Below are 21262 nucleotides of genomic sequence, written 5' to 3' on the forward strand. Positions count from 1 at the left end.
GCCCCGCCCACAACGCGCGCTCCGCACCTTAGGACTCGAGGAACAGCCTTCCTAGCACCGCCTCCAACCTTCATGGACACGCCCACTGGCAGGTCTGCGCCGGCGCAGGTTCTCCCAATAGGCGAGGCGCTCTCAGGTCCCGCCTCTCGCTCTTGCTCCTCCCCCAGGCTGCCCGCTAAGCCGCTTAGTTGCGTTTGTACATTACGCTTAGGCCTGGAAAGAACGTGCGGCGGATAACCGAGCGGACTGTCAGAACCATGTCTGGCTGTCACGCTCAAGGAGACTGTTGCTCGCGGCCATGCGGCGTGCAGGTAAGGACAGTGGTCTACGGCACGCGGGGTGGCGCTTCAGGCGCTCCGGATGCCTGATCCCCAGCCCAGTCCGCGCCAGTCCGAGGTCCCTCCTTACCCCTAGTAAGGCTGCTCAACCTGAACGGGGGCCTGTCTTGCTTGACATTATGAAGAAGGAGATCATGGAAATGATTCTTCTTTAGGAAAAATGAGCCCGCAGGGTGCATGGGTTTTTCTTTCAGTTAAACATGCCACAGTCTTATGGCCTGCCTTCTACGTGCTATGAAAATGGTGAACAACAGAACTAGAAGAATAAACAGTTTCGATACTATGTGATAAGCCACGAAATTACCTCCTTTTATTAGCCTTTCTTCGACCAAAGGTCTCAATTAAAAATAAAACACAGGAAATTTTTAGTGCAGAGCATTTGTCAGCCATTATTGTTCTTGAATAAGTGGCTTTTCGCAAATTCATAAAGAAAACCTTAAAGTTAGGCAAGATTGAGAGGGAGATCTTCATAAACGACACAGGTCATTGGTGGCCATCCCTAGGCAGGTGTATGTGAAAAGTAAAAGCAATATATCAGAATCATTGCTAAGATGTCTTGATAGCAGAAGTGTTTATGTCCCCAATTAGTAAATCTTGGTGAAGGTCATCATAGACATACAGATTTTTTTTTCATCCTAAATATTTTGCCAGATTGGCAAATTAAGCTGTGATCCAAGAGCTGTGATTGAATTTACCAAAACAGAAAGTAGCCACACACAAAAAAGAAGATGGAAGTATTTTTTATAAACAGAAAAAGAGAAAGGTAGTTTCAGATGGTGATTCATGAAAAATGTTATGAATACCTAGCATTTTAGATTGACCCAGATTTTGAGGAAACCCAACAGACAACTCTAAGGCCACCTTGACTGGACATCCTATCACATGTCTCTAGCATTTTCTTTCTGTGTGGAGGTATGGGCTCATCATTAAATTCTGCTCTTTTGAGGGAAACTAGAAAGTCACATTTTGTATGAAATCTCTTGATTTAAAAATATTGCTTGGTTTCTAAGTATTGTACAGATCAAATAAACAACTTGCTGTAAGTCTGGTTTGGTCCATGTCCTAGTCAGGGATGCTATCGCTGTGGTGAAACATCATGACCAAAGCAACTTGGGGAGGAAAGTGTTTATTTGGCTTACACTTCACATCACTGTTCATCATTGGAGGAAGGCAGGACAGGAACTCTAACAGGGCAGGAACCTGGAGGCAGGAGCTGATTGATGCAGAGGCCATGGAGGGGTGCTGCTTATTGGCTTGCTCCTCATGGCTTGCTCAGCCTGCTTTCTTATAGAACCCAGGACCATTAGTTAAAGGATGGCCCCACCCACAATGGGCTGAGCCCTCCCCCATCAGTTGCTAAGAAAATGCCCTACATTGATGTTAGGTTCCCTCCTCTCAGATGACTATAGCTTCTATCAAGTTGACCTCAAACTAGCCAGCACAGACACCTAACTACTTTTTCTCTTGGTTAATTTATATGTCTTTTGTTTGTTTGTTTGTTTGTTTGTTTTTCGAGACAGGGTTTCTCTGTGTAGTTTTGGTGCCTGTCCTGGATCTCGCTCTGTAGACCAGGCTAGCCTTGAACTCACAGAGATCAGCCTGGCTCTGCCTTCTGAGTACTGGGATCAAAGACGTGTGCCACCACCGCCCGGCCTATATATCTTTTAAGACTTATCTACATGTTACCTGCTTGGAGGTCTTCACCAGCAGGGCATAAAACAAGCCAGCATAGTCCACAAGATATAAGTTTGAATCCTTTGATATAACAATATAAGGCTTTTCTTAATGGAAGAAATGTGATCTTAGTTTGTCCAATGTTTATTGAGAAAAACACTGTAGTAGGTATAACTTACCAAGAACATATTTCTTACTCCTTAGAAAGCCAAACCTGAGGAGAAAACCCAGGAAGGCATCACTTTTATTTTTTTATTTTGCCTTATCTATCATGATCTCCTATAAATAGTGACTGTAAGGTTCAATTTGGTTGGGTCTGACCCAGATTGCTCTTTTGTGTCAGAGATAATCAGGAAAGTTATTAACAACACGCAGCACAGTTAGAACAGAGGTCAGTCCCAAGAGACACCGCAGAATTCCCCCTTTCAGGGTTCTGAAAAAGAGAGAAAGCCCATGTAGTTAATGAGTAGTAGATGTTTGCAGTCGGTTTGCCTCTGATTTCCTGGACTGAGGAGAGGGAAAACATTTGGCCCTTCCTGACTTCAGAGTTCTTGTCATTTCACTATAGCTGTAAGGATGAGACACTGTGGGGGCCTGCTAGCAACTAGGAGGTGGGGGTGGAGGCAGCTGCATGTGGCCGTGACTTAGTCTAACATCTAGCAGTGACCCTGGTTGATCTGTACTAGCACTGCAACCAAAGGCCACCTGAATCCCTGCCTCCTGTTGTCCTTGATCTCAGCATGCCGCCAACTTCACTCAGTCTACCCCCTGGCCATGTCTGCCCTGACCAATCCCTATCTGTTCATCACACACGCTTTTCTTTCTCATCCCTCTCTGAGTATCCTTTACACTATATGGCAACTAGTGCCTTTCCTAGAATGTCTCTTCCCTAAGCTGCTGAGAACTCATAAGCGGGAAGGCTAGGTCAGCTCTCTGATACGGTGAGTCTACACACATGATAGTGTCCTGCCCTGGGTGCTGTCCCTCCGGGGAGCTGCCTTTTGTGCTGTTTTAGGTGGCTAGTCCAGAACCTTACAGTCTCTCTTCATCATCTTCAACAGGCTCCAGGCCTGTTGCTCCTGAAATTGCAATGACAGGAAAAGTTGTTAGATGTAAACTCTTCAACGTTAATTTCTTTTTTCCATCTCCAGTATAATTTCAAAGCAAAGGAGTGGGGATCTCTAGCCGTATGGCCCGGATTCAAATCTTGCCTCTGCCGTTAGTATCTTGTAGTCTTAGACAAGCTCATCTTTTAGTATAGTCGGGTTGGAATTATTCCATACAGTTTTAACAGTCACAGAATAAGCACCCAATAAATGCTGGCAATTCCTCTTGTTGATAGTACCATATATTTACCTACATCTTTATTCTTCCCCTGGTTGAAGGCAATTACCTTCCTGTTCTCCTAATCTCTCCCCTGCACAAGAGAACCTATCTATTAGGCCATAGCTCTCCTATTCCTTCAGTCTCTTCTTGTCCTCTAACTCTGCCTCTTAGCATATGCTATCATTTGGATGCGGACTGTCCCCAGAGGCCTATGTGGTAAAGGCTTATCCCCTAGGTCTGCACCATTTGAAGGTAGAAGTACCTGTACACGGTGTACAAGGTGGGACTAGCGAGAGATCTTTGTGTCATTGGCCATGTGACCCCAAAGGGCATGGTACACCCTATGTACCTTCTCTCTCGTTTTCCTCCTGGCCATTAGGTGAGCCATCTGTGCCACCATGTTCCTGTTACCATGAATACCCTGCACCCCAGCAAAGGCCTAAGTAGCAGACCCAGCTGATCATGGACTGGAACCTAGAAAACGGAGCCAAAATAAACCTTTTCTCATGTGAATTATCACCGGTATTTTGTTACAGTGTCTGAAAAATGATTACTACTACATATAATAGGAAACTGTCTGTATTGACTTTTTCAGTCTGTTTCCTTACCTAGGTCTCCCCACCATAGCAACACTACTGAAAGAGTCTTTAGAACTTTATGCCTGCAAATGTCACTTACTTCTAAATGATGTAAATGAAACCCACTTTGGTCTGGCTTCCAAATCCAATTCTTCAAAGTATTTGTTACTTCGGGGGCCAGTGAGATGGCTCAGCGGTGAAAAGTACTTGCTGCCAAACCTGACAACCTGAGTCATGTCCCCAGGACACACGTGGTAAGACAGAACCAATTCCTGTAAGTTGTCCTCTGACCGCCCAGGTGCAACACACACACACACACACACACACAACTGAATAACAATTTTGAAAAATGTTCCTTAGGGTAATTAAGGCTGACTAAATTTACAGACACCCTTGGGCCTCATGCAACCCTCAGCTAGAACCTGCCGTGCTTCCAAGGAGCTGAATGTAGTTAGGGAATGTGCCACAGCTGTGCTCATTAGTCTCCCGTCCTCCTGGTTCTGTCACCCTCCAAAGGGTCCTCACACTGCCAACAGCACTTCTGTTTTCCCAGCAGTCTCTAGTGCCCCCTCCCCACAGTGACTATTTTTATCTTTATGTGCATCTCTTGTTGCTCCTGATGCTTGAGGTCGGGATCAGATATTTCCAGGTTTTTCACTTCTTATTCAAGCAACTGAAATAAAAGTCCACACTGATTTGCAAAAGTCCCCAGGAAATGTTGAAGCAAAGCAATAGAAAAGATCAGAACACACTACAGTGGAGTGATGTTCCTGTGCATGAAGATACTCAAGGACCCAATCATCAGGCTTCCTTTTCCAGAGTTGGGGGGAGATTGGTGACTAAGGGGCATATGAGGGTGGCTCAAATGATTGATAAGTTGGATGACATTTTTCTACTGTGCGTGTCCTTTAGCTTCCTCACTCTTAAGTTTTTCAATCTTCCAAATCCATTTCCGGTGTCACCCCTGCAATTTCACCTCTGAAGTATTTCGTGGCCTTCTTCCTGGTCTAGTCTTGGCTTTCGTGCTCACTACCCTTCAATGTCTTTTCTCCACTACCATAGTCAGGTGTCTGAAGGCAGGGTATGAGGGCTGGGGAGTGGCTCAGTGAGCTCAGTAGCCACTGAAGCTTGCCAGCCTAATTTGGATCCTCAGCGTCCATGTACAAGTTGCATGGGTGGCCACATTCCTGTAAGCCCTGGAAGGGAAGATGAAAGCATTATTCCCAGGACCTGCTGGCCAGTTAGGCTAGCTGAAACAGTGGCCTCTAGGTTCAGAAAGAGAGACCCTGTCTCAAAATAGTTGGGGAGGATGACTCAGTGGTTAACAGCATTAGCTGTTCTTCCGGAGGACCTGGATTCCATTCCCAACACCCATATGGCTTATAACCATCTGTAAGTCTGGTTCCAGTGGACCCAGTGCCCTCTTCTGGTCTCTGTGGGCCCCAGGCATGCAAGTAGTGCAAGACATATATGCAGGCAAACACCATATACACATAAGTAAATTTTCAACGTTTCAAAGAGGCAGATATTCCCTGCCTCCCCACTTCATCCACAGAACTAATTTGTAGCCAGTTTCCTCTCCTGAGTTCTCCCCATCTGCCTGCACAGCACATACCCATCACCCTTCATGAGCTCAAGCACCCTTCCTCACGCCTTTCCTCCCCGTCTCTAGCTTCTACTCCCATCATGCCCCACCCGTTTTGTATTATACATTACCATCCCATGACTGTCAAGTTCTTTACTAGATTAAGCTCCTCAGAGTGGATCTTATCTTACTTATATTTCTGTCTTCCGGGCCTATCATGTATTTAGCACTCAGGGTTTGTTGAGTGAAGGAGTGAAGTATATAATAAACGCCAGGAAACAAGTGCGGAGAGCGAAGGCCGTCACACAGAATTGGAGGGAGAGCAGCTGCATTTTGCTTGAGTAAAAGCTAACCAGCAGGGTTTGAGAGAATTGCAACAAATGGAGATCCAGCATGAGCAGGAATAGTATGAAGAAAACTGTATTCTTGCCTGGGAAGAAACATAGCTTAGTTACCTGTTGCTATGCAGCAAACCACCACAAACTTTAGCAGTTGAAAAGAGCACTGATTGTGTCCCGTAGATGCTCGAGGTTAGGATTCTAGGAGCAGCCGAGCTGAGTTCTGGATCAGGGTCTCGTGAGGCAGCATTCAGGCTGCTGCCCAAGCAATAGACACATCAAGGATGGACCGCACAAGGAGGATCTGCTCTCCCAAGTGACTTCTGTAGGCTGTGGTGGCCTTCTGCATGGGCTGGCTCTGCAAAGAACCAGTGATCCCAGAGAGAGAGAGTCCCAAGATCCAGCACTGAAACCTCACATCTTATGGCCTCATTGAGAAGTGGCACAGTAACCACTTTTGCTGTGGTCTGTGTTAGCACATCAGCCAGCCCTGGCGCCATGGGGGCAGACCATCAGTGTGACTGTCAGGGTGCAGTGATCCCCAAGAGTTATCTTGTAACTGATTCTAACAGGAGTTTGACTAGAACTGAGGGACTTATATAAAACAATAAGTGAAAAAAAAATACTTGAAAAGTAAATTAGGACATAAAGGGATGTAACAGATCAAGGAAATGGTATTTGAGCATTTGTTGATTTGAGGGACCAAGCTCAAGGATCAAAATACTGTGTTAGCTTAGTACTCATGGTAGAATGGAGGATGAACTGGAGGAGAAGAAAATGCAGGCAAGGAGGTCAAACAGGAAAAGCATAACTTCTACTCCAAATGTTAGTCCTGCAGAGATTTTTTTTATTGGGACTACAAAGTGAGAACAATGAAAATATGAATTTCCCCCAATTAATTTCATTCAAGTTAAAAGATTAGCCTTTACTCTGACAGAATTCAGAGTTTAAAATCCACTCTTTTCTGAAGACCGTGATAGTGGAGAGTTAAATATAATTAGTGTCATTACTTGGCAACCACATGTCATTCCTTAAAATTAATAAAACTGCCCGTGGGCCTGCGAGCTGAGTCAGTGGTACACAGCAATTGCTGCCTGAGCCTCTTGACCTGAGATAGAAGGAGAGAAGGGACTCCGGGAAGTGATGCTTTGACCTCCACGCGTGCGCCCCACCCCCAGCTAACAAACAAAGAAAGAAAACTGGTGTTGAAATTCGGAAGTCTAGGAATCACTGGTCCATATAAGGAAACCGGCACCCAGCAAGCATCCCTGGATCACATCTGGGCCCTTGCTTATGCTAAAAAGCATGCTTTACCATCGAATGGCACCCCTCCCCTGACAGTTTATTTTATGTTGTGTCAGAGTCTCCCAGGAAACCCTGGGTCCAGACACTTGCTGGTGTTTTAAGGTGAAAGAAAAGCAAGGAAGGGAAATAAGTGGAGTCCCTGTTAGGCGTACCTAGGTATTTCTGTGACAGTCAAGGCAAAATGTCTTCAAAGAGGAATGAAAGCGTTTTATACTTCAGTGCCTGTGATATCTTCTGAATGTCACCAAGTCTGTGTCTGTTGCACTGGAGCTGCGTTTCTGCAAATAGTTCATTGTGGGGAGTCCTTAGCTTCGTGTCATAGAGTTACTATGCTCACTGAAAGCCAGCTCTGACGACAGCTGACAGGTGCTGTTGGCATCCAGGGAGCAGAGGACGCCAGCTAAGCCTTCCCTTGCCGGTTCCGAAGACAGCGCTTCCATGTTCACACTCTTGGGCTTGCACAGGTTGAGTGACCTGGTTGAGCGGCACCTTCAGCAAAGGTGTCTTCACCAGGCTTCCACTACTTGTGACGGCGGCACCTTCAGCAAAGGTGTCCTCACCAGGGTTCCGCTACGTCCCTGTAATTATGTCTTGCCATCTGAATGGCTGAGGGGGATGCAGGAACTCTGCTGCCCTGTCATCATCGGCGTCGGCGTTGGCCGGCGTCGGGAAGCTAGCTAATTGCTCCAGTACTTCAGTGCTGGGGAAAGACAAGAGGGAAGGGACTCTGTAATAATAGACCGTTTTCTGTAATGTTTGCAATTTGTTGCGCAAATTTGGTCTTAATGATTGGAACACTGCAGGAGTCTTCCCATTAGCTGTATTTAATATGTAATTAAAATATCATTTATGTTCCCCCCAAAAAAGAGGAAATAGCAAATTATATGGGGCATAGACATTTTTGGCTAGTTTCGTTGAGAAAAGTTAAGAAATCCATTTTATTATTAACCTTAAGCAATTAATTTGTGTTCAAGAACTTTAACTCTTTAAAATGGAAGGAAGGAAGTATTGTGCCACACAGTTTTGTAGGGAGTGTTCTTACTGTAGAGACTTTAAAATTTTGTTTTTAAAAGAGTGTATATGTGCGCAGCTCTGTGTGGTATGTGCACATGAGCGCAGGTGCCCAAGGACTCCAGCAGAGGGTTTGGGGTCCTCTGGAACTGGAGTAACAAGTGACAGTGAGCAGCCTGACCTGGGTGCTAGGAGCTGAACTCCAGCTCTCTGCAAGAGGGTATCGGCCTTAACCTCTGACCCTCACTCCAGCCCGTTTTTGTTATTTTAAAGTGTGTGTGTGTGTGTGTGTGTGTGTGTGTGTGTGTGTGTGTGTGTGTATAGATAGGTCTGCATGCAGGTGCCTAAGCAGGCCAGAGGCTTCAGTACCCGCTGGAGCTGGAGTTAGAGGTGGTAGTGAACCACTTGATGTGAGTGCTGGGAACTGAATCTGGTCCTCCGCAAGAACAATACATGATGCTCTTACCTGCTGAGTCATCCCTTCAGCTTTGTGTTATGTGTTTTATCTTCATTTTATCTCATTTTATTCCTCAACGTGTTCTCATTGAATGGCTGAGTAAAAGAGAGGCTCAGTGTCTTAGTTAAGGTTTCTATTGCTATGATAAAACCTGAAAAAAGCACCATGGGGAGGAAGGGGTTAATTTCAGCTTACAGCATGTAGTCCATCATCCAGAGAAGTCAGGGCAGGAATACAAGGCAAGAACCTGGCGGGAGCTGAGACTGTGGAGGAGTGCTGCTTCCTGGTTTGCCCCTAGTGGTTTATACAACCCAGGACCACCCACCCGGGGCAGCACCATCCACAGTGAGCTGAGCCACATCAATTGTCAGTTGGGACATTCTCTCAATTGAGGTTCCCTCTTCTGAGATGATTCTAGCCTGTGTCAAGTTAACATAAAAACTAGCCAGCACATTCAGCATCATGTAAACAATGAATTAAACATAATGTAGTTTATCAGCCCTGCTAACTGTTAAGCCTGTGTTCATCTGAGCTTTACAAAATGTCTAGCTTTCTCCCATGCTCTCAGTTTTATATTTTGAAGGCCCCTTCATCAACAATCATTTGTAATACTTACCTAAAACTATCTCTGTGTGTGTGTGTGTGTGTGTGTGTGTGTGTGTGTGTGTGTGTGTGTGTGTGTATGGAGAAAGAGAGACAGAGAGAGATGAAAGAAGAGAGAAGAGAGGGAGAGAGAATGAGAATCAGAAGCAAATTTGGGAAAGCACAATTTCAGCTATTTAGGATCTAGTCTGTTGAAAGAATGATTTTTCTCTGGCCTCAAGAATGATTAACCCCTTTACCCAGGGCCAAGTCAGCCGTCCAGTTATTCACTGTGCTTTCTCCATAGTGAGGGTTTTTTGTTTGCCTTTTCCTTGAGAATGCAGCCCACTGAGTCTTGAGTTTCTATGGGGATTTTCTGTGTGGTGCAAATCTGGAGTATATCTCGGATTTCTAATGCCTGTCCAGATATCAGAATTGAAGCTCCGGGTCCCCAGAATTTTTTCAGGTGCCTCGAAAAGAATCCTGGCTTTGAGGTTCCCTGCTCCCAAGATGTCCCGCTCTCATTTCTTTCACAATCCCTGTGAAATCCTGCTTTCTACTTCAGCAATTTGTTTTGAAATATTTGTAAAAATGACTTAATCTGCAGTTCTTTATTTTCAAGGTAATGCTATATATCATACTGACAAAATGAAGTTCATTATACTTCTCTTTGTTTTTGTTTCCATTAATGTAAACTATTAAAAAAACAGGAGGAAATAAATGACATTGTTTTTCTAAAGAGGTAATTGTTGGAGTTACACATATAAATGTGTCTTGATGTCTCCCTCAGCCTTTATTCATATGCTCCTTTAAACAAAGTGCCGTCATGGGAAAGAATCACGATTGCTTTTGCTTGATTTTAGTTTTCATAGTGGGTGTTTATTATAATTGTAATAAGAGAAGATATTAAAATCATTTTGGAAAACAGAGCATTTGTAAGATAAAAATAAAACTGAGCCAGCACAGACTGTTGGATAGATAACAAGGGCAGTGTCTCACGTATGGTGTTCTAGTGTGCTGTTCTCTGTGAATAACTTTCCCGTGTAGCCTGAAGCATGTTCCTTTTAACTAGGTTCCACTGTCTTTCTCTTGACACGGGTGTCATAGGCCCCGACATTTCCCTGCCTTATTATTACAGCTTGTTCCATAGCATTAGACTATAGACCCCTACACTGACCAATCCCAGGTTGCCAAATAATTAAGTAAATCCATTTTCTAAATATTACGGGCAGAATGTGTTTGTTTCCTTAACTACCTCTTTTCTTAGGTCGATTTCCTTGAATGTCCTTAAGTGGCTTCTTGTTAGAAATGCCTGCTGGAATACACAATTTAAAGAGTCTATTTAAAACGTCATTCTCTTCTGTTTAAGGACAAGGAACACCCCAGATTCCTGATCCCAGAACTTTGCAAACAGTTTTACCATCTGGGCTGGGTCACTGGCACCGGAGGAGGAATTAGCTTGAAGCATGGGTAAGTGTCCAGTTGAGTTCAGTTCTGGAGTTCTCCATTTCAGCAAGCCATGGGTGGTATGGCCAAATCTAGCTGATAGTCAGTTTACCACAGATGGCGCGTCCAAACTCAGCTGATAGTCAGTTTAATGTGATACTGAAGCTGTTTACTTTCTAAATGATCTATGGATGTTTGCATAACCCAACGGAACCAAGGAGCAGAAGCAATAGCATAATAAACACTGAAGGCTTTTGGATCACAGTTGCTAATTGGAATAATTTGATGCTCTCTCTTTGGAATATTGAAGGTAGGTAACAGTCCAGCAAGTATGTTTATGTTTCTGGACTTCTATACTGTTCTCTAGACAGTCAAAGATTTATTTCCAAAGTTCAGAGACATATTTTGAAGTCACTTAACTATAGATTATTAATCATTAAAAATTTAAAAATCCATGTTTACTGAGTTCAGAAACAAGCCGTGTACTATTCTAGGCAGAAATATCATGATTAATGGGCATAGCACCTGCTGATATTTCCTCCTTTGAGGCACTGGATTTAAAATAGAAAGAAGGAATCGTTTTCCAGTGCTCATTGGATTCAGGGATGTCTTGTCTTCGAGCAGATGAGGAATAGACACACACAGCGTGGGTAATAACTCTCAAGGTGAAGCCTCATTCTCCCGAGGCTTCCTGAAGTAGGACTAATGTGTTCCTCCTGAAATGCCATATGAATATTGCTGTCTGGAGACTGAGTGTTAAACTAAGTGACAGAACTTTATTTCTGTATTCCAATTTACCTTTTTTCCTTAGCAAAATTGGGCTATTAAGACATATGTTGAATATGTATGTACATGATATGTGTGTGTACATATGCATATGTATGTATGTGTGTGTGTGTGTGTGTGTATCCCAAGGAGTCTGCAGTTCATAATAGTAAATGGATTGTAAAATAAAATCAGAACATTTTAAACAAAAGGAATTTTATTACATCCCACACGATGATGATTTTGTAGTTTCATCTGCTTCAAATTACAGTGTAATTCATGAAATATTGATTCAATAGTGGGAAGTAGCAAAAGGTGCCTTAGTGAACAGCTTGTCCAGTGGTGACTAGAAGGTCCTCTCAGAGTCCAGATGCAGCGTGTTCCCTGCTGGGCCCACACGCCCCTCTGCAGACCCTCACCATCAGTCACCCCAGCTGCTAATGAGTCAGTTCAGCGTTGTGCAGACCTTCACACACACAGTGGTTTGGCCTAAATTTTCAAGTTGTCTTCTTCACAATGTACCTGAAACTATTAATAAGTTGTTCCTGTTTCACTTTTCTATTTAAAAGTTGAGTGCCTGTATTTTACTGGTATATGATTTATAATAAATCATGTTCTAAATGTATTTGGTTAACTACTGTTTATTTTCATGTGCAGAGAATGGTTTTTGTACATAATAGAACTCCTACCAAACTAGGCTAAAATAGTCATTTCTCTCTCTCTCTCTCTCTCTCTCTCTCTCTCTCTCTCTCTCTCTCTCTCTCTCTCTCTCTCTCTCTCTCCCTGTGTGTGTGTGTGTGTGTGTGTGTGTGTGTGTGTGTGTAAAATGAGTAGAATGAAAACTTGAAAGAAAATTTTTTAAAGCAAGAAATTGTAAAGGACTTCTCTTTCTAGAAAAACTTTACTATTCTACACACTGATTGTGTGTGGCCAACATAAACCATTTATTGGCACATCTCTTAATAGGTAATGGCTTTTATAGCACTGCAATCAATTTATAGGAAGTTGCATCATGTGCAATTTTTCCTTATTTTTAATGGGCAGGGAGCTCCCCCTAGAGGCCACAAATGAGAAGGAGTAAAGTTTTAAGGCATTGTTTGGCTTTCAGTTTGTGCTTACAGACTAAAATGGGTATTTTTTAGTAAAATACTGAATGTTATCCCTAATATTTAAATGACTTTATGAGTCCCCATTACTCATCTTCATGTTTCTGATAATAGTTTTGTCTTCTGTGTCTGACTTTTGGTGCAAATAAATTTGAAAAGACTTATAAATATAGTAGATAATGTTCTAGAATCATACAGACAATAAAATCCTGGGGAATATAGAAATACTGACAGATTTCAAGATTTGGCTGACACCACCCCAGCTTACATGACTGGTGTGGTACCAGGATGTGTGTGTGTGTGTGTGTGTGTGTGTGTGTGTGTATACATATATATATGTATATATATATATGTATATATATGTATATATATACATACATACACACACATGTATTTGACAGCAAGGACATGCATAGGGATTGAAAGTGAGGACACACATAGGAGTCATCAAAGTAATTCCACGACACTCAGCAGCCATGGCCTTTAGGCTTGGTCTGTGATGTTTAGACTCACCATTTCCTATTTTCATCGATATGTGCCAGCCTAAGCTTGATGCATGCTGTTAGAATCACATTTGATAAGCACATATTGTAGATGAGCTATTGAGACATAGTATCTCAGTGATCTCTAATGACCAGAGGGTGAGTAACAATAGACACACCTGAACACAGATGTGGTAGGGACTCTTGTTTGTCTGTCCTTTTGTTTGTCTGTCCTTTTGTTTGTCATAGAGTGAAAGAGCACGGAGTATAGAGAAATAAACTCCAGGATTCATTCTCTGGAACTCCCAAGTTCTTTCTATTTGCGGCTTATAGAATCAAGCACACATTTTCCTTCCGTCTTTTATGTGTTATCTCCTAAGACAAAAGCTGTCAGTTTTGTATTTTTCCCTTATTTCTCTTTCTGTGTTGGTATTGCTGTCAAAAACTTACTTAGCTTACCTTTGAATGGCTCGAAGTTGAAGGAAGTCTAAATTCCCATTTCCAGAGACAACGGTCCAAGCAGACAGCACAGCTAGACCCTCTTCTCTGATCCCCAGGCTGGCGAGGATCTGGGACTTCTGGCTCGGAGGGAGGCCTGCCACACTGTTGTCATACAACAGAGACTGAGCACTGCTGACTCCGACACCTAGTACGCAGCCACTCCCGTTCTGAGCTGTCAGGCATTCATCTAGACCTTAGCTTACCGAGAAACTCCCGCTTCCCTGACCCGCCCGTCAGTTCCACGTCCGCACATTTTGCAGTGACCATTTTGACAGCTGCATATAGGCCATCCTCGTTTTCACTTTGAAGCTTTGATATTTGTCCTTTGTGCATTTCTGCCTGTGTGGTAAAAGCTAGAGTCTCGGGTGCTTGTGTTCCCTTGGTTTCCGGTTTTGTGGCCGCTCATTAATATGCTCTGGAACTGAAACTGATAAGTGAGGAGAAGTACCTTTCTGTGAGTGGAGAGAATGGGAAGATTTGGAAATTATGTTGCAAGTCACATTTGACAGCACCATTGAAGACCTTGTGGGAAATGGTACAGGGTGTAGATCTCAGCCTAACACTCATAACAAAAAGTATCTCTCTCTCTCTCTCTCTCTCTCTCTCTCTCTCTCTCTCTCTCCCTCCTCCCTCTCCCTCCTCCCCCTCCCCCTCCCCCCCCCCCCCCCCCCCCCCCTCCCCTCCTCCTCTCCTCTCTCCTCCTCTCTCTCTCTCCTCTCTCTCTGTTTTATTTTGTTTCAGATATTTGCTCACTGCATATCCCTCACTGATCTTGAACCCATGATTTTCTCTGCTCAGCCTCCTAAGTGCTGTGATTATAGGCATATGCAACCACACTCAATACCCTACTTTCATCTCTAACTTTTTGTGATCATTTAATTGCCAAATAATTTTCAAGATTTGCATGCCTATCATAGAGGAAATTCTGAGTGTTAATGCTGTAATTTAGCAAACTGTCCACCAGAGGGCTCTGGGCTTCATGACTTCATGCAATAAATTTGAACCTCATTCTTTACGATGCAAAAATGTTCTCAGTCAGGCATATATTTTTCCTGATTTTAGAGTTAACTATATTTTACATAGGATACTGAAGTTCTGTTCATTCATGCCAAAAGTGCTAAATAATTAACATACTCAAATTTACCTTTCCTCTAGATAGTGGTCTGGCTACCACAAATTTTTTTGCCTGGTGAAAAGAAATACATATATGTGAAAGCAGGAAAGACAAAAGCAACTACCACGAGTTCTCTTAGGCCACTGGTGTTTCAAAGTCGCTTAGAACTCATTCTGTGTACCCTGGCTCCTTCACTCGACCAAGCAACCGTTTGAGGCTTGATGTAAAGAGGACATTAGTGCTTAGACTGCACGGATACACTTTATTTGTTCAAAACCGGAAGTTTAGCCAAACAAAAACCAATTTCTATATTTTGTGTTGCCAGTGATGAAATCTACATTGCTCCCTCAGGCGTACAAAAGGAGCGCATTCAGGTACGCTAAGGATCCTTCCTAAGCCTCTGTCCCTTCCTTAACCGCCGTCCCATGAAGTGGGATTGCTTCTAAAAGGTGAGGTTAGTTTTGAAGGGTGGTTCTGTTGTGATCATTTCAATAGCTAATCAACAAACATTCACTAAGTAACTATTAAATATTTGTTGAGTGGTTGTGAAATGTTTTTTAAGGTGGCAAGTATCTTCCACATATCCAGCATGTTTTTTAAACTCTCATCGGGGCTGGAGAGACGGCTCACCGGTTAAGAGCACACGCTGCTTTTGCAGAGGACCTGGGCTTGGTTCTCCGTTCTCACCCACACAGTGACTCACCGCTGCCTGTAACTCCAGTTGCAGGGGAGTACAGCTCCCCTTCTGACCTCTGAGGGTACCAGGTATGCACATGGTGTACATACATGCATGCAGGCAAACATAAAAGTAAACAGATCTTCAAAATCTCGTTCAGGAAGCTGCAGCGGGCAGCAGTGAGTAGCACAGCCTCATCCCTCCTTTGTCAGACCAGTGAGCTGGGCCTACTGATAGGTTCAGGCCACACAACTGAGTCACATTTTCATTTGTAAAGCTATTCCAATTTAAAGTGAGGAAATTCATTTATTGTTTCTCAAAAATTTGAGAAGTGGCATTTTATATCAATGCTAGAATAATACCCCAAATCTAACCAAATATATAAAACTTTGATCAATTCCAAGAAAAAAGAACAGTTGCTCTCTCAGTGAAAGTTTATATTGTAGTCTGGGGTAAGCCCTGGCATGTGCAAGTTGCAATCAGAACTATGCAGGCATTACTAAGAAAAAGCTAGGTCAACACACTCCTGAAACTTGAAGAATAACATCATTACTGAGTTTCTTAAGGGGTAAGAAAGTTCTAACATCCATCTGGGTCTGTTGATTTCTTTCTGTGGTTTCCTGGAAAAGTAGTTGCGAAATAGCAGGCCGAAGTCTGTGAACTGACAGCAACATCATTACATACATAATTGTTTCTACGTCCAATCTTAGCCTTCAGATTCTAAAAGAAAGTGATTTTTTTAAAACTCTCAAGGAAGTTTTTGATAGTATAAACTTTATTTTTTTATTTTATTAGTTTGTGTGTATCAGTGTTTTGCCTACATGTATATATCTGTACCATGTGCATGCAGTTCCCATGGAAGCCAGAAGAGGGCATCAGGTCCCCTAGGACTGGCGTTAGATGTTTGGAGCTGCCATGTGGGTGCTGGGTACCAAACCCAGGTCCTCTGGAAGAACTGTCCGTGCTCTTAACCACTGAGCCATCACTTCTAGTCACATTATAAAACTAATTTTTTTTCCTGGTACTCAAATTTTGGGGAATCAAACATGAATGTTTAATTTGAATGTTAAATATGTTTGCACATGCATATACTGTCTAAGTATGCCAAGTAGAGACATTTTAATTGTCATTTTAAGACTTTTCTTTTTCTCTCTCTTTAAATAGCCAGAAGATATGTTTGTTTGTGACATCAATGAACAGGACATAAGTGGGCCTCCAGCATCTAAAAAGCTAAAAAAAAGCCAGTGTACTCCTCTTTTCATGAATGCTTACACCATGAGAGGTATGCAGAAAGTTGTTGGTCTAAAGAACATTTGCAGAGTTGGCCTCACTAAATAATAGTCATTATGACTTTAGTTAACAGCTCGCAAGTATCTAAGACGTACAAGCATGTCTCTCATCAGCCTCTGAAGAAGGTCCATTGTTATTCCACTTGCCTGTTAGTTTCTGTCAACTTGACACAAGCTAGAGTCACCTGGAAAGAGGAGCTTCAGCTGAGGAATTGCCTCCATCAGACTGGCCTGTAGGCAGGTCTCTAGGGACATTTCTTGATTTAGTGACTGATGAGGGAGGGCGCAGCTCCCTGTGGATAGTGCCACTGCTGGGTAGGTGGTCCTAGGTTGTATAAGGAAGCAGGCTAAACAAGCCATGAGAGCCAGGCAGTCGACAGCACTCCTTCTTGGCCTCTGCTTCAGTTCCTGTCTCCACGTCCCTGCTGAGTTTCTGCCCTGACTTCCCGTAGTGGTGGACTGTGATCCAGGATGTGTACGCCACAGACACTTTCCTTTCCCAGGTTGGCTTTGGTCAGCATTCTGTCACAGCAACAGAAACTGACTAGGACACTTCTTAGCCACCACCATTTTTCCCTACGGCAGAAATGTTCCATAATGGAACATATGCATACATAATGTGTGTAGGTATAGATGTTGGTTTTCTCTTAAAGACCTAAATTCTCTTCACTGAGCAGCTGCCTCTTCATCCTGCAGGAGCAGGCGCAGTGATTCATACCCACTCTAAGGCTGCTGTCATGGCCACCCTTCTGTTTCCAGGACGGGAGTTTAAAATTACACATCAAGAGATGATCAAAGGAATAAGGAAATGTACCTCAGGAGGGTATTACAGGTATGATTTTATTATTAAATTATTTGGCTTACATTTTTTTCCTTCTCTTTGATAAGTCAGGCCATGATCTTTTTATAATGAGGTACAGTGGGATCTGTGTTCAGTAATACCCTACTTAACAATGTACTTTCAGATGCATTCTCAGTAACACAGCTTCCTCGTCCCTTCCCCAGCCAGGGTGAATTATTAGCAACATGAATAATGGAATGTTTGCTCCATTAAAATGAACAGAAGTCTAGGCTAAAATTTCTATCAAGATGGGCAAGGGTAGCCCCTGTTTTCAGCACTGAGAAAGCAAGATCTCACCTCCATTTTTGTCTTCAGGAAGCTTGAACTGGACTACCATTAAATTTTATATTGATTTAATGTATTTCTAGAATATGCTCCTGATTATAAAAACTTCCTATTCATTTTAATTAGATAAATGACTGTATTTCAGAATTTGTGATGTGGGTGACATAAAAGTGTAGAACAATGACCTTCTTTCTAAATTTAAGTAAGTCCACCAGCCTGCGAAAATGTAGCCATTATTCGTAAATCTAGACTTGAATGGCTTGAAGAAATAGGTTCCCACTGTCCAGGTACAAGCTGAGCCTTGCTTTTAGTTGGTAGCATTCTTCTGAACCTTCACCCTTCCTGGTTTCCAGTGAGGCCTGGTCTCCCCTCCCCCCCTTCACAGGAAAGTGTTCCCTGTTACTAAAGACACCACAGCAGTGTCTTACTGTGACTACAGGGAACAGGTTGGGTGTGTTTAAACCAGTGTGCTGAAAGTTCATCTCATTTGATTTCCTATTTATCGTGTGCCTAGCGCCTTCCTCGGCACCATGAAAATTATGGACAAAAGGTAAAAATTAAAGCATTCAAGTATGTGCTGAGAACTTGAGAGGCCCTGGGTTCAGTCTTCAGCAGCAGAGCTAAGCAAAACAAAGTCAACATTGAACTCCCCTCCTTACCAGTGAGGTGAGCTGTTACTGTAGCTGCGGTCCATTTTGGAAGCAACATGCCTCTGCTCGAGTGCAGAGGATACTGAGAGTCAATCAGAGGACTTCCATGGCTCTGTTTTGTATTTAACTTGTGAGGATCAGTATCGTGTTGGTGAAATGACGGATTCTTTGAATTTGTTTTCTGGTCTCACTGTGCTTTGAAGTTACTTTGCACCTGGAATTATTTCTGACTGTGTGGTGAATGCTATAGGAAAATATAAGTCTGTCGCTCTTTTGGCTAGTTTTGGGAAAGATGTGAGCCCAGCAATTCACTTCTTCTACATACGGTATTGTATAGTTACTTCTGTCTGAACTACAGTGGAATCACAAGCAAGTCTATACTACTACAATAATGGTTGCCCAAATTGTAGTAGCTGCTTAGTCTCTGCCTGCCTGAAAGTGGTCTTTCAGATAACACTTTGAGCATTTTTGCTAAGTTTACTCACTGCTTTGGTGAAAAGGCAGTGTAGGGAAAACCATGTACAATGGAACACTTGTCTGAGCTGTCACTGGTGACAAGTGAACTCTAGAACGGACCTAGTGTTTTACTTGTGGTGAAGTTGCTTGCATGAACATTATTACATTCTGACTTTAACTCATGAATTTACTGAGAAAAAAAGTGGAAACAGAAGTTCTAATGCAGCAGGTTTGAGATTATTCTGAAAGGATTATCATAACCTTGGTAATTGTTGCTGGATGGTTCTTTCTATCCTGGTGCCACAAACCACACCTGCATTGATTGGTTTGCCTGTCAAGACATTTTGGTATTCTGCAGAGATGAAACACAGTGATTTTTATGTTGGGGAATATTCCTACTATGTAATATATAGTTCAGTGTTTCATCTCTTCTGCCCTTCTGTGTGTGAGGTGTATCATTTCCTATCTCATGTTTAAAATGTTCTGATTATCTTTGCTTCAAGGAAATGCTTGTATGATCTTGATTTCTTTGTTAGGTTCTGCTCTACTGTACAGATTTCTACCTTTTAAACTCAGGGATGCCTGCCAAATTCCAAAGGTATCTCTTGTTATAGATGTTTATACAAGATACACAGAATAACTTGCAGCATCTTGTTTTGAAGTTGAAGACATGGAGTGCTGTTTAGATATAAAGTGTGTCCGACTGGTTACTAACAGGAACAATTGCAATAGAATATTGATGTTTTAGTGGGAGAACATGTCTCATTCTGTCTTACAGATATGATGACGTGTTAGTGGTCCCCATTATCGAGAACACTCCTGAAGAGAAAGACCTCAAGGAACGAATGGCTCTCGCGATGGATGAGTACCCAGACTCCTGTGCAGTGCTCGTCAGGCGTCATGGGGTGTACGTGTGGGGAGAGACGTGGGAGAGAGCAAAAACCATGTAAGACTGAAATCCGAGAATATTTGGTACAAATCACACTCAGAAATGTGAAAATGAACTTAACACGCTTTAGGATTAAAATGAAATACAAGTTTTTCATGTGTTTGTTGGTCAACTGGTTTCAGCTTCAATAATCTGTCATTGTTATTGATAGAGACCCGATTTTTGCTCTGTTGAATCATCAGGAAATATTGACTAGGTCGGCTCTGATTTAGAAAGGCACTGTAAAGTTTGCTACAGAGGAAAAGAGTCACAGATCTTAAATAATTTAATTTTTATTTTAAAAAATATAGCACATACCAGGCGGTGGTGGCACACGCCTTTAATCCCAGCACTCAGGAGGCAGAGGCAGAGGTAGGCAGATCTCTGAGAGTTCGAGGCCCCTGGTCTACAGAGTGAGTTCCAGGACAGGCACCAAAACGACACAGAGAAACCCTGTCTCAAAAAAAAAAACAAAAAAAAAAAATAAAAAAATAAAAAAAAAAAATAAAAACCACACATAATAAAAAATATAACTTCATGTGAGTAGTATCTTTCCTGAGAAGTAAATGATGTAGTTGTGCAATTCAGTGTGACTCCTTTGCATGTTTGAAAATTGTTGGGGTCAAAGTAGGAAACTTTTGGTGTGAACTCAGTAGCAAATGTAGCAACAAAGCAAAGCTCATGCTGGGAGATGTGGTGGTGGGAACTGCCGGAAGCTCTCTCCTGACCCACTCAGTCCTTCCGCCTCCTCCTCCTCCTCCGCAGGTGTGAGTGCTATGACTACCTGTTTGACATTGCTGTCTCCATGAAGAAGATGGGAATGGACCCAACGCAGCTCCCAGTTGGAGAAAATGGAATTGTGTGAGCCAAATGGATGCCTAAATATCTTCAAGGCTTAAATATGGCTTAAATAAAACTTGACTGCTTTTAAATGAGTTGAAAATGCTCTCGATGCCACTCATTTGTCACTGAAATCTCCCAATGGTCACACTAATCACCTCCACGTTAAATATTTGCTTATATTCTTACAGCTTTAGGTGGCAGAGAGGCGGAATAAAAACTTTTTACTTGGTATTTGCTTATTTTAAAGCATGTAACAGCAAAATATTTGCCTTTCAGTTCATTCCTTTTGTATACACTCTTCAAGAAACTTTTTCATCTTTAAAATACTGGTAAGAGTAGAATTCACTGGGTATTTTCCACTTAATTGTGGAATGAGTACTTTCTTATTTTAATTAGATACATAAAATTTATATGAACTATTAAGACTAGTGTATCCTTCACACGTGTTATAAAAATAATTGTATCGATTTCCCTTATAATCAAACTGTAGTACTTGCCTATACAGGCTCAGTACCTATAATCTAAAAGGCCAGAGTCCAGAAGTTTGAGTGCAGACATGGTGTCACAGATGGACTCCACACCTCACTCCATGTGGCCGGTCGTGGTGAAGGAACAGACACATTGAAAGCATTGTATGAAATTCCCTCCGATCTAAGTTGTATGCGAAACAAATGAAGTCTGTGTTT

At 42.5% G+C, this 21262-nt stretch overlaps 1 protein-coding gene across 3 annotated transcripts; it reads left to right on the forward strand.

Moving 5' to 3' along the window:
• Positions 1-141: 141 nt before the first annotated feature.
• On the forward strand, positions 142-20676 carry LOC114699007 (APAF1 interacting protein). Of its 3 annotated transcripts, XM_028877916.2 has the most exons (7): positions 142-311; positions 10564-10664; positions 14934-14982; positions 16449-16566; positions 17270-17405; positions 19584-19751; positions 20499-20676. In XM_028877916.2, the coding sequence occupies exons 1-7, from the start codon at positions 258-260 to the stop codon at positions 20596-20598; spliced, it is 726 nt and encodes a 241-aa protein (XP_028733749.1). In that variant the 5' UTR covers positions 142-257; the 3' UTR covers positions 20599-20676. The 3 variants fall into 3 exon arrangements, with proteins under 3 accessions (XP_028733749.1, XP_028733750.1, XP_028733751.1); XM_028877917.1 differs by lacking the exon at positions 14934-14982 and having other exon boundaries at positions 20499-20665; XM_028877918.1 differs by lacking the exons at positions 142-311; positions 10564-10664 and having other exon boundaries at positions 14970-15057; positions 20499-20667.
• Positions 20677-21262: the final 586 nt, after the last annotated feature.

The sequence above is a fragment of the Peromyscus leucopus genome, chromosome 4 (assembly GCF_004664715.2).
Source record: "Peromyscus leucopus breed LL Stock chromosome 4, UCI_PerLeu_2.1, whole genome shotgun sequence".
Lineage (NCBI taxonomy): Eukaryota > Metazoa > Chordata > Mammalia > Rodentia > Cricetidae > Peromyscus > Peromyscus leucopus.